Source organism: Centruroides vittatus, unplaced genomic scaffold, assembly GCF_030686945.1.
Source record: "Centruroides vittatus isolate TY-2023 unplaced genomic scaffold, ASM3068694v2 contig_975, whole genome shotgun sequence".
In the NCBI taxonomy this organism is placed as follows: Eukaryota; Metazoa; Arthropoda; class Arachnida; order Scorpiones; family Buthidae; genus Centruroides; species Centruroides vittatus.
This window is the reverse complement of record NW_027122648.1, coordinates 2,874,473-2,888,481: the sequence shown is the minus strand read 5'-3', so window position 1 is coordinate 2,888,481 and position 14,009 is coordinate 2,874,473. Positions and strand designations below refer to the sequence as shown.

At 31.4% G+C, this 14,009-nt stretch overlaps 1 protein-coding gene across 6 annotated transcripts in view; it reads left to right on the top strand.

The window, feature by feature from the left end:
- LOC136985709 (inactive dipeptidyl peptidase 10-like) overlaps positions 1-14,009 on the top strand; it is a 202,359-nt gene that overhangs the window by 147,925 nt on the left and 40,425 nt on the right. For all 6 annotated transcript variants that reach the window (XM_067283044.1, XM_067283045.1, XM_067283039.1 and 3 more), the window contains 5 exons: positions 9,133-9,185; positions 9,279-9,357; positions 9,471-9,597; positions 9,696-9,868; positions 9,948-10,048. In XM_067283044.1, coding sequence (XP_067139145.1) covers positions 9,133-9,185; positions 9,279-9,357; positions 9,471-9,597; positions 9,696-9,868; positions 9,948-10,048 — 533 coding nt within the window. The remainder of the gene's footprint in view (positions 1-9,132; positions 9,186-9,278; positions 9,358-9,470; positions 9,598-9,695; positions 9,869-9,947; positions 10,049-14,009) is intronic.

Sequence of the window (14,009 nt, the reverse complement as noted above, 5' to 3'; positions counted from 1 at the left end):
TGGGTCCATCTGCATCTATCTGTTCTTTGGTATTATAAGGTTTTTTCAATTTTCATCTGGGTTACAGAGTAGCAATTCAGCATTCTTAAGGCTGACCAACTTCAATTAATGGTACTCCTGATTAAGTGATGGTAGTGGTGGCTACCTCATAGCAATCACTTTGTCCTGGGCTTTGCAAAAAAAATCTTAGACCTACTAACAGTTGGATGCACAAGTTTACTTTTCTTTTGGTAGGTTTGTCAATAAATCTATCAATCAGCACTAAGTGGTTGTTGCTGCAGTCAATAATGACAAAACTAATTTACTTAAAAATCTCTTGTTGTTTTTAGTGTTGGAAAGTGCATGCATGCATGCATGCATTCAAGTATGTATTTTACTAATACATACTAGAATGTCTGTATTACAAATTCTAAAAAAAATTAAAACAGTTTAGTTCTAAAATAAAAATTATTCTTAATTTCATTTTATTATTTAAATAGATAGAGTATGTGTTAAAAATAATGCAAAAAGTCTTTTAATTAATATGCAATTAGCAAAGAAAAACACTTTAAAGTATGGAATGATGAATTGGCTGTTCTAATGGTTAAAAAAAACTAAATTGCTAGATGGCATGTGAATGAACTTACCTTCCTGTAGACTTAACATTGTACATTTGCCACTCTGCCACACCTGAACCATTGCACCTTTCTCAATCTCTCTTCAGTGACATCATTTACAGGACCTTCATGCTGTCAATAGGAATCAGCAGTAATCTGGCATCTTCGCTTAATCTTGATTTCTGTTGTGTGCGCTAATAGGTATATTGTGCGTTTCTCAACCTGGGGTCGTGGTGTTATTAAAGAGGGGTTGCAAAAAAATAATTTATTATAAACTTATAAACATTTTACTTACAATAAGTACAGTACACATGTAGAGAAAAAAAATTAATGTGATGGTTGCATTTGTTTACATTTATAATTACAATCAAAATTCAATTAGTAATAGTAAGGCTTACTGTTATTATTCCTTTGGATGGTCCATCACAAAATATTCATTTTATTTATATTTATTATCTAGGGGGTCGCGGAGCTAAGAAGGTTGAGAATCGTTGCTGTAGAGCAACATACACAACAACAGAAATCTAACTTATTTTAATCATGGACCCTTTTCACCTTGATAAAAACTTTGAAATCTGACAATTTTTACTAGTCATAAATAAAACAATAAATCAAAAATAATTAACATACAAAAAAAATTTGGCAGAGAGTTGCTTAACTTTCCCCGGCAACATTTGGTGCACCATCTGTTATAATATTTTAGTAAAAAAAACTTTTTATATTTTCATATACAATATACATTCATTATATTATAAAATGGCAAAAAAACTACTTAATTTTGAGAGTAGGGATGGGTTTTGTAAAAAGTTGTAAATGCTAACAACAAGTAAAATTGTCATGATGATCAGTCATTTTTGACTGATTGCCATACTTTCCCTCTGTTATATATAACAGCCAGGAAAGTAAAAAGAAAACACAAGTTGATGATGGATATGTAATTCAAAGCTGATAATTAATGTAAAGGATTAGGTTTTGCATAAGATTATGTCAGTGGAAGCTCATCTAGTGAAAGAATCAAATGTATTCAATTTTTTGTAAATGCTAAATGAGCATTCAAGCATGTGAATATTGCTAACCCCCTGGATAACAGTTTCTCCAACAGAAATGAGCACTTTAAGTAAGGAATACAAAGAATTGAATACACAGGAAAGAACCAAATACAGCAAATCCTCACTTATCATCATTGATAGGTTCTTGGAAACTATGATATTAAGAGAAAATGCATTTTTACCAATTTAACATAACCAAATTATATTTATTTATATAAATTTGCCTAACATTATTCTAATTGGATTAATTGGCAACCTCCATACTTCTCACTTCATAGAATTAATTTTACTGTTTATAAAGAAAATTCATCAACAGTAATTATAAATGATTAAAAATGTACTTGTATCTTTCTTCAACATTATAATGAATGATGTTAAGTGAGAACCTAATGTTTGCCAACCTATGTTTGGATTTTTCACACCGGATATTGGTTACAGAATGTACATTTTATGTTAAGTGAGGACTTACTGTACAGATAGACCATCATTAATCTGGCAATCTGTAATCTAGTTTCATCATTGATACGGCACTAATTTTGGCTAACCTAATTTCAAATTTCCTGTGTCACTGCATCAACCCATTGCTACTGTTTGGGGGTGCTCAACATTATCAGATGTGTGATAATTTGACAAGAATTTTCATTTAATGTTTTGTTTATTATTTATTAACCAATTTGTACTGATATATAGGGTATTTTAATTAAAGGTCAGATGAGATGGTTAACTATATTCTACTGTAAGCATCAGTCACTTATCCAGCACCTTACAGGTTCCAGTGATGACAAACCTGTACATTATTCAATTCTTTCATCATTAGACTCAATGGATTTCACTTTCCACAAATGTAAGCCATACAAAGTCTCTGCATAGGGCCTCTTTTCCTACCAAATAGGCCTATTAATAATTTTTGAAACTTTGTTTAAATAAAGTTTTCATACATATTTTAAACTATTAAAGCTCAAAAACTAATTTTATTGCAGATTTCAAATTTAATTGGAACTCCGAGATTCTCTGAGAGCATAAGTTAAGGGACTGTTGGTATAAAGCATGAAAATGCTTTATATCAACAGTCCCTTCAAACATTTTTTTCTAAAATGTTTTCAGTCTAAGAAAAACAGTTTAAGTTATATTTCTATAACTTTAAAGTTGCACACTACAATACATAAATTGATTCACTCTATATAATATGTGTATTTAAAATATAAATAAAATTATGTTATAATAATATATGAACATTAATATATATATATATTATATTAATGTTCTAAATATACACTACACCCTCAATGCTTATGGATGTCAGTGTTCTGGAATTTGATCAGTTGTGATCAAAAATTTATGCATCAAAATTTCAACTTTTATGAAAGGTTTCGACCTTTCAGGAAATGGAAGATTATGGAGTTGGTGCTTACACAAACTGTGTAAGGAACTAAGTCCGAACGTTATTTTTATTTTATTATCTTTTGTTTGGGGTTTATGTTTATTTAGGACGAAGGTTCCCCACCACTCTCTTGTTAGTAATGAAAAATGAAGATAAAACAACTCACGGAGAAGTAAGCGCCGTAGAAAAAATCTTGCGCACTTGCGCTGCCCGGCGTAAGTAACAGTCCGCAGAAAAAAAAAATGGAGGGGGAGTCCCCACAATCACTAGTAGAGAAATACTTGATAAACCGTCTTAAACATCCCAGAAAATTATGATAAATATTTTGTAAACGGTTTATAAGCTTTGTCGGAAACTTAAAGCTGCCAGAAAAGAAAGTTAATGTTAGCAACTAAGTATGTAAATAAGGGGAGTAACCCAGCTCAAGTGTGACGTCACCTCACAGTATAAAACCCGTACGTTAACCGAAGAAGGAGAGGTGATTTCTAAACCGAGGTGAATTCCAAATCGAGGCGACTGTGGGAGCGAGGTAGATTCGAAAGCGAAGTATTTTCTGATAAGTCCAGATTGATAATTGGACGATCCAAGGTGTTAAAGAGGAGTTCGATTGACGATTTGACGATATCGAAAGTATTGAGGAAATAGTTCCTTCGTATAGTGAGGTGACGGATAGACGTTTAATTAGTAAGGGATTTTGTTCATAGTTTCCAAGTATTTGATTGTCGAATTTCAAAGGGGAAATTACTATTAAGTTAAGCTAAGTAGCTGAGTTTATTGTCGGGTTGACTTGTTGATTTTCGTTAATAAATTTTGTTTGGATTATTGATATTTGTACGTAGTACGTTCTAGTTGCTAATTAAATATATTTGAACTTTTGATTTGACTTGATATTTATCGTTATTACTACTAATTTTTCGGTGCACGCTTAAAAGCCCAGGCCTGGCAAACTAATCTCGAATCCGCGTAAAGTACCCGTTAGGTTAACGGAAGTTTTACCGACCGTAATTATAGTCGGTTTCCTAAGATACTAAAATTAAGTACTTTACAACTGGATGTTTGAGCAGCACAATGCTAAAAGATCGCTGCAACTCTTATTCATATGGTATCTGTCATACAGTAAGTTATGTTACTGTGTTTTTTTTTTATTTTTGTTTAATGAAATGACTTTTGTAAATAATGCATGAAAGATGTGTAGTTCATCATTAAATGCTAGCTTTTATTTAGTAAAGTTTTAATAATTTAAAATATTCAAATATTTTGTAGTAGATACATACAGTATAAAATATTAATTCATATATTTTTAATTGAAAAAAATATATGGATTAATAGTTCGAATTGGAAAATATATTCATTTGGTTAGCAACGAATAAAAAAAGCAGTTATCATGAGTGAGGGATCCCGTAAAAAAGAATATATTTTTAATATAAGAAAATTAATAACCTTTAATAATATAAATTAAAAGTAATAATAACATTCATTTTAGTGGGGTGTAGTTAGCTGTCCAAACAGTAGGCCAAAAAAATGTTCTTAATAAATTTTATCTTTGGCTTCTTTAACAAATAGTTTTTGAGTTCCCTTTTATTCTTCTTAACAATTATGTAAAATTTCAAAGTTTATAAAAGATCAATAATTAATACTTAGATATTTATGAAAGATTATATTACTTACAAACTTATATTACTAAGAACATTTTTGAACATAAAAAAGACAAAAATAATGTCAACAGAACAACTTCACAGTTTTGAGATCAATGGTGAAACAATTGTGAAGTTGTGGACAGGATGATATTACTTGGAGTCATAATCTCCAGAGATGGCAGTGCACAGAGGAGCTTAAAAGAGGAATCTTGCTAACAAAAAAAGCCATGTCATACTTTCAGCCCACTATGAAGGACAAGGATGTGACAATTAAGACTAGGATCAGACTAGTAAGATCTCTTGTTTTTATCATCATGTATGGATGCAAAAGCAACACTCTCATAAAGTTTGAGCAGAAGAAATTGGATGTCTTTAAGCTCTGGGTTTGGAGAATACTCCTAAGGATACCATAGACAGCAAAGAAAACAAATATCTCAATCCTAGAAGCCATCAAGCCTGAGATGTCTCTTGAGGCCATACTTCTAAAGCGGAGACTGACTTTTTTGACCATGTGATGCAGGATCATGTTGGACAGAAAGAAAAATCATGCTTGAGAAGACAGCGGGAAGCCACAGGAGAGGTTGACAGATAGATAGACCAGATAAAGCAGGTCACTGGTATATTCTTGCATGAACTGACAAACCTTATAGAGAATAGAACACTTTGGAAGCACCTTATCCATCAAGTCACCAGGAGTCAGTGCTGACTCAATGCCACATAACAACATATACAGTATATTCATACATATTTGCAGAATATCTACAAAGTTAAGATCATAAGAGACATTCTGAAAGAGCATATGTACATGAATCTCTATTCATGCACACATGTTTATCATAGTCAACTATAAATTTTTATATTTGAAGTTATTTTAGGGCAATAAGCTATATGAACTTTTTTCTTATTGTTTCATTTGCTTTAAACAGATAGTAATATAATAATTTTAAGTAATCAATGTTAAAACTTTCACACAGAAAGAGTGCTATAGTTTATAAACTATGTACAGGTACAGTACCCTCGAATATGTAAAAACAACAATCATCTTACTCTTCAAAAAGTCAGTTATGCAGGAATAATTTTCAGTAAACAGGTATAACTTATTAATTAAATGTTTAGCATAATTGTTCAACCATCTTCAATATGTTACATTTTACCATAATAGCTTTTAAAGTATCTTAACTTTAAGATTGTCAATGCATCTAAATAACTGACTTCCAAAAGCTATACAAGGAGGCCATGAAGTCTGAAAACAATAAATGAATATACATAAATTATGTATCAACACAAAACAACCTTTTATAATGCAACCTTTTAATTCAAATTTCAAACGTTTTTGGTCTTTTCGAAAGGCCTTCGTCAGGAATAAAAATCAAAATGATTCTTGCTTTAAACCGACACTTTGTTCTGGAATGTTATAAATTTTTGAATTTTCTTAACTGCGCAGGCTCGTATATAAATACATACAATCAGTGATGGTACTTGTACCAATATACACAACAAATATAAATAAATATAATACATGAATAAATAATTAGCTGCTTGTCCCTTAATTACCATTTAAAATTAGGCTCGCTCTCCACGTGGCTGATATTTTACTGGACACACTAAAATTTATTGCCAGTCCTTCTTGGTACGGCTTATATATCTGCCATGCTTTTGCATATTTCAAGTGCCTCTTGTCCTGGATCTATTGTATTATTTTAGGCCTTTGCCAATCTACAGTGACTTCTGTTGGGTCTGCAATAGCATATGTTGCTAGTGCCGTGACCAGTTGTCATTCCACACGTTCCTTTCATGCTCTTTCAGTTTTTCTTTTAATGATCTCCCTGTGGCCCCAATGTAGTATAGCTCTTTTTGTCTCCTTTTGTCTTGTACTGGAATTCTATATACTCCTGGAATCGAGCTCTGGTCTAATTCTTCCTTGTCAGTGCATAGCATTTGGTAAACTGTGGGATTCCTTTTAAAAATTATTTTCTTGTTTGTTGCTGCTCCCATTTCTTTGTAAATATTGCTTAAAGGTGCCAAGTAGTCCACAACTGTATTCTTTCATTTTTTCCCACTCATTGTCATCTTTATTGTCTATTGTTGTTTTGTTAATAATGTCAATCTTTAACTTTAATGAAATTACATACACACAACATGGAGTGGCGGCAATGGGAAGCCCTATTGCAGGAGTTGTGTGCGTGATGGTCGTAAGGACTTTAGAAAAAGCAATATTACCAAAATACACAAACACACATGGTAATATATGCACACTATGTTGATGGTTTTTCATTCCAAATAATCAATACGTCAGACATTCAACAATTTATGAGATGTCAATTCCAACAAATTCAGCCTAGAACTAGAACTAGAGTAAGAGAACAACAAAAGTGTGCACTTTCTAGACATAACAATAGAAATAGAGAAAGGAGGAGAATTTGTAACAAAAGTTTACAGAAAGGCGACATATAACCTGCTATTTATACCATGGAACTCACATGGCCCAGCACCTTATAAAATAGCAGTGTTCCGGGCATTAATAAAGAGAGCGCACACACACACACACACTGCAGCAAACCACAAGACAGAATTAAAGAATTAGATCGCATTAAAGAGCTAGCTAGGCAGTGCAGTATCTACCAGAATACAATAGGAGCCATTATTAACAAAACAAGAATATCAAAAAATACACTTATGTAAAGCCAGATAACCGGAGTGGTTAGTGTTCGGGTCGCAAACGTTTTCGTAGCCTCTTCTAGGCTCTTCTTCAGGCTTAGTAGTAATAAATTCGAATATATTCCTTTTTGTAAAAAGGAATATATTCGAATGTATTACTACTAAGCCTGAAGAAGAGCCTAGAAGAGGCTACGAAAACGTTTGCGACCCGAACACTAACCACTCCGGTTATCTGGCTTTACATAAGTGTATTTTTTGATATTCTTGTTTTGTTAATAATGGCTCCTATTGTATTCTGGTAGATACTGCACTGCCTAGCTAGCTCTTTAATGCGATCTAATTCTTTAATTCTGTCTTGTGGTTTGCTGCAGTGTGTGTGTGTGTGTGGGCTCTCTTTATTAATGCCCGGAACACTGCTATTTTATAAGGTGCTGGGCCATGTGAGTTCCATGGTATAAATAGCAGGTTATATGTCGCCTTTCTGTAAACTTTTGTTACAAATTCTCCTCCTTTCTCTATTTCTATTGTTATGTCTAGAAAGTGCACACTTTTGTTGTTCTCTTACTCTAGTTCTAGTTCTAGGCTGAATTTGTTGGAATTGACATCTCATAAATTGTTGAATGTCTGACGTATTGATTATTTGGAATGAAAAACCATCAACATAGTGTGCATATATTACCATGTGTGTTTGTGTATTTTGGTAATATTGCTTTTTCTAAAGTCCTTACGACCATCACGCACACAACTCCTGCAATAGGGCTTCCCATTGCCGCCACTCCATGTTGTGTGTATGTAATTTCATTAAAGTTAAAGATTGACATTATTAACAAAACAACAATAGACAATAAAGATGACAATGAGTGGGAAAAAATGAAAGAATACAGTTGTGGACTACTTGGCACCTTTAAGCAATATTTACAAAGAAATGGGAGCAGCAACAAACAAGAAAATAATTTTTAAAAGGAATCCCACAGTTTACCAAATGCTATGCACTGACAAGGAAGAATTAGACCAGAGCTCGATTCCAGGAGTATATAGAATTCCAGTACAAGACAAAAGGAGACAAAAAGAGCTATACTACATTGGGGCCACAGGGAGATCATTAAAAGAAAAACTGAAAGAGCATGAAAGGAACGTGTGGAATGACAACTGGTCACGGCACTAGCAACATATGCTATTGCAGACCCAACAGAAGTCACTGTAGATTGGCAAAGGCCTAAAATAATACAATAGATCCAGGACAAGAGGCACTTGAAATATGCAAAAGCATGGCAGATATATAAGCCGTACCAAGAAGGACTGGCAATAAATTTTAGTGTGTCCAGTAAAATATCAGCCACGTGGAGAGCGAGCCTAATTTTAAATGGTAATTAAGGGACAAGCAGCTAATTATTTATTCATGTATTATATTTATTTATATTTGTTGTGTATATTGGTACAAGTACCATCACTGATTGTATGTATTTATATACGAGCCTGCGCAGTTAAGAAAATTCAAAAATTTATAACATTCCAGAACAAAGTGTCGGTTTAAAGCAAGAATCATTTTGATTTTTATTCCTGACGAAGGCCTTTCGAAAAGACCAAAAACGTTTTAATTCAAATTTCAAAGGTTGCATTATAAAAGGTTGTTTTGTGTTGATACATAATTAGTAATTAAGTGCAGTTAAAGAATGTATTGGAATGAATGACACAGAAATAAAATATTATCATCTGTTTCCAAATTTTATGGCCATTCTGTATAAATATTAGCTTTTATTCTAAAATCATATTTTCAAATTTAAAAAATATTTATTATTTTCTATTTCTAGGAATATAGGCATTCCTACAAAGCACAATATCAAGTATATAATTTGACAGATGGGTAAGTATAATACACATTATAGATAATAAATATTTTAATTACGTAGATATATAAATATAGATACTTATTATCTTTATTTATTAATGCATTTAGGCATGTTTTCTCACTTCTACCCAAAACACCTGCCATAGAACTTCAATATGTATCTTGGGGTCCTAGTAGTAGTCAATTAGTAAGTCATATATTTGATATTTAATGAATTGTTTACTTATAAAATATAGATTTCATCAGAAAAAAATAAATTATTGGATTTTTTATTTTTAAAGTATTGAATCATTTTTCCAGATATATGTATATAATAATGATATTTACTATATACCACAAATAACGTTGGAACCAAGCCCATGGCGACTCACAAATACAGGAAAAGATGGTGAAATCTTTAATGGAATACCTGATTGGGTTTACGAAGGTAATAATAAATATTAAAAGTACATTTTTAAGGATTTAATAATATATTTTGTTTCTATAAATTATTCAAATAGAAAATATCTTATTATTTTCTTTTAGAGGAAATTTTATCAAGTAACAATGCCATTTGGTGGTCAGACAGTGGGAACAAAATTTGTTTTGCTTTATTTAATGATACAAATGTAGATATTATGACATATCAAATGTATGGTGGTTCATCTAAAGATGTCAATCCTGTTTATCCTACTCCTATAAACTTGAGATATCCAAAGGTAATTTAGTTTAATTATAATTAAATATAATCACTAAATTTTGTGGATAAATTACTAGTATTTTTTTTTTTAATTCTAGCCAGGAAAAACGAATCCAACAGTTACTTTATTTGTCATTGATCTTTCTACAACGAATCCACCTTTACAGAAAATTACCCCTCCTGAAGATTATATAGATTCGTAAGTTTATTTATAATTATATATATACAGTGTTCCCTCTAAGCTGCGCGGCTGCTCGGCCGTGCACTGCTCAATTTGTTGCCACGCACGAAAATTTGTGCGCCGTGCAGGCAAGCATGCACACTGATTTGAACTGTTGTTTACTTATTTCTCACTCTGCAACATGATTATTACTACGTATATTTCAATTAAATACATTAAATCATTGACAAAAGATAATATTTTGTATGGAAGCATGTTTTTTAAAATGAATTTTAATCTCTAATTATTTTAATTTTTATAGGAAAAAATAAGATTTTATATATATATGCTCAGAAAAACTTTTTGCTCAGAATCTGCTCAGCAAAATTTTTTTTTTGCTCAGAGAAGTGTATGTTCTGCTCATCTACAAAAAACATTAGAGGGAACATTGTGTGGTGTGGTGTGGTGTGTGTGTGTGTGTGTACACCCATTTAGCAGTATTGTTTCTTTAGCAATGGCATTAAAGACAAATACTGTAGATATAAAAACAAAATATCAGTTGCAATTTTACAATACAGTACTATATTTCATAATAAATCGCTTATTATAAATTCGAGAAATTTATATTTTTCAATAAAAATTATAAATACAGTAATTAAATTTAAATAAATAAATATTGAACATATAATAGAACATTAAAACTTATAAAATTAGAGCAAAAATTCTCAAAAACAAAATAAAGTTACTACTGTAGAACTCTCCATTCAAAAATAAATAAATCTTTTCCTTACACCTTATGCAGTGAATTCGAAATTTCACATCTTTATGTGAATTGACAGTACTTAAAACCAATAAACAACTTTTAATATCAAAAGGAAGCATAAAATGATAATTGATTGCATGAAAGTATAAATCTGTCCACCTGTTTTGCTTATTTAGATGTTGACAAATTTATTGTTTCACCTGCAGTGATAGTTTCAAGGACAATGGTAGGAATAAAATACCATATTTCATTGCAAAAAGTAATTCAATGGTAATTGATAATTTAAAATTTATTGACTCAAGTGCTTTTAAAATTTGGGGGCCATAAAAAATGTGACATATCTGAATCTACAATATAATGAGGTGCTACTGTATTAGCTACAATTAGATTCTATAAGCTAGTGGCATAGTGTCATTTTTCATGAGGGTGAAAATACAGAGAGCAAAGAAATAGAAACAGGGAATTCCCTCATTCATACAACAGAAGAAAGTTGAGTGGGTCTAGGGGTGAATATTCTCCAAAAATGAGAGTCCAGCATTAGATAAAGAATGTGTTGAAATCACTTTACAAAGTCTAGCTTAGATTTAAAAATAATAATAATACTTTTTTTCCATCGTATTTAACAAAATATATATATGTATTGTTATAAACCTTTGTATTTTGTCTTTTATATTTAAATTTTGTTTTATGTTGTTTATTTTATTTTTATTCTCCATCATTTGTATTTTTATTTGTAACTTTAAATTGTACTTGTTTTATTTTATTTAAATTTTGTATGTTCAATTACTATTATATGGTTCTAAACTGAGGATGATTCATAAACTGGACTGAAAATGTTTTTGTGCATTAAATAGTATTTGATGGAGATATTTAAGGTGTAGATTTTTTTAAAACATGTTAAAAATAATGAAAAGTGAAAATATGAATAATTAAAATGAAACTAAATTTGCATCAAAGCATGGAGATATTTTTGAATTCAAGACACTGTGAAAAACTTTACATAGAAAACAATTTTCCTCTTCTCTTTTCAATTTTCTTTGCTATCAACCTTTTCAATTGCTTTCTGTCTACTTCTTCCAACCCTGAAATCAAGAGTTTCAGTAATAAGATTTCCACTTCCCTAATAATCACTATATCTTCATCTGTTCTCCTTTTTAAATGGACTACTAGTTAGCATTACCTACCTCCTTATCAGGAACAATTATTCATTCTGCCATCATATAGAAATCTTCAGTATCTTATTTCTTTCTGATCTCAAAAGTCCTTTAACTTTCCGTGAACATTAATGAGAAATGAATTAATTATTTATTTGTTTCTTGTTTAAATAATACACATATTTTGAAATTATTTCCTGAACATGACACATAAATTTTAAACAATGTATTCTAATTACAGTTGGAACATTGAAAAAAAGCATTCAATTTTTGTTAGCCATTTTGTTCTATATCATTTTTACCTGATGATGTCTATTTTTATATAGACGAAAACATTAGTAAATTTTTCTTTTCACAGTGTTGTTGTTGGTTTTGTGTGTTGTGTATCCTTTAACTTTCTTCATCTGCTCTTCTTAATCTTTTTAATTCCTCATCAATTTTTCTACTAACTGGAGAAAATGCAAAAACATAAAAAATTAAAAGAAATGAAATGAAAATTGAAAACAAAAAAAAAATAAAAATAATATGGAAATAAGAGAGATAAAGCAATGACTTAAATATTTGCACTCTTTTTTTATTACTACTTTTTACAACATAGTAAGATTACATCATTTAGCTTTTAGTCAGCTATTAAAGAGAAATTGTGTATTTCTTCAACTGGTTTAAGTTCTCTATTATCACTATATAGTGCTATATTTTTGTTGGCCATCTCTCTGTGTTATATTATATAGTTAAAACTATATTTTCAGAAAGAAACTTAATTTATACTATTGAACCTGAAAGAAACTCAACCTAAAAGAGACTAAACCTAAACTTCAACCTAAGAAGGGATAACTCATCATACAATAGCTTGCTTAACAATGATTTTCCAATAACTAATTAAATTGTAAAAGCAGAAATGTATTTCTATATTATTTTTAAAGTATTTTATTGGGTTGTTCAAAAAGTTTGTAGCGATTTTTGATAGCTGACAGTTGAGACACTGACGCAAAAATGATTAGAATTGTACAAACCAGTGAGTATTACGATAAATGACCTTGAGACGCGTCTGTTACAAAAAAACCATTAAGATTATTCAAATAGCGTTTAATTTGTCTCGCTGCAAAAATGGATGCGAACAACGTGCATTATCGACACTTGTTTCTTTTCTTTTTTTGTAAAGGCAAAAATGCTGTACAAACAGCAAAAAAGATATGTGATGTTTATGGTGGGAGTGCTGTATCAGAATCAACTGTTCGAAAGTGGTTTGCAAAATTTAAAACTGGTAATTTCAGCTTTGAAGATGCTCCTCGCTCAGGAAGACCTCCTGTTATTGAAGAGGACCAAATCAAAGCATTATTGGATGAAAACCCTCATTACACAACTCGAGAGATTGCAGACATAGTGAAGTCATCAAACAGTACTGTATTTCAACATCTAAAGAAGCTCGGATACGTGAATCATTATGACATTTGGATACCTCACGACTTAACGGAAAAAAACTTACTGAATCGCATCTCCATTTGTGATTCTCTTGAAAGACAAAATGAAAATGACCCTTTTCTGAAGCGTTTAGTGACAGATGATGAAAAGTGGATCATTTATAACATCAGCCAAAAACGATCATGGGGTAAAAAAAATGAATCACCATTAAACTCCAAAGGCCAGTCTTCATCCAAAGGTCATGCTCACTGTCTGGTGGGATTGGAAAGGAATCCTGTACTACGAGCTGCTTCCACAAAATCAAACAATTGATTCTGATAAGTATTGTTCCCAATTGGATAAGCTGAACATGGCAATTAAAGAAAAACGTCCGGAACTGGCCAATAGAAAAGGCATTGTGTTTCACCAAGATAATGCCAGATCTCACACGTCTTTACGAACACACCAAAAATTATTGGAACTAGGCTGGGATGTTTTACCCCACCCCCCTTACTCACCCAACCTTGCCCCGTCGGATTACCATTTGTTCCATTCTCTACAAAATTCCCTTCATGATAAAAACTTTGATACTTTGGAAGCTTGCAAAAACCACGTGGATTCAGTTTTTCGAGGGAAAAACTGGAAAGTTCTACGAAGAGGGTATCATGAAGCTGCCCCATAG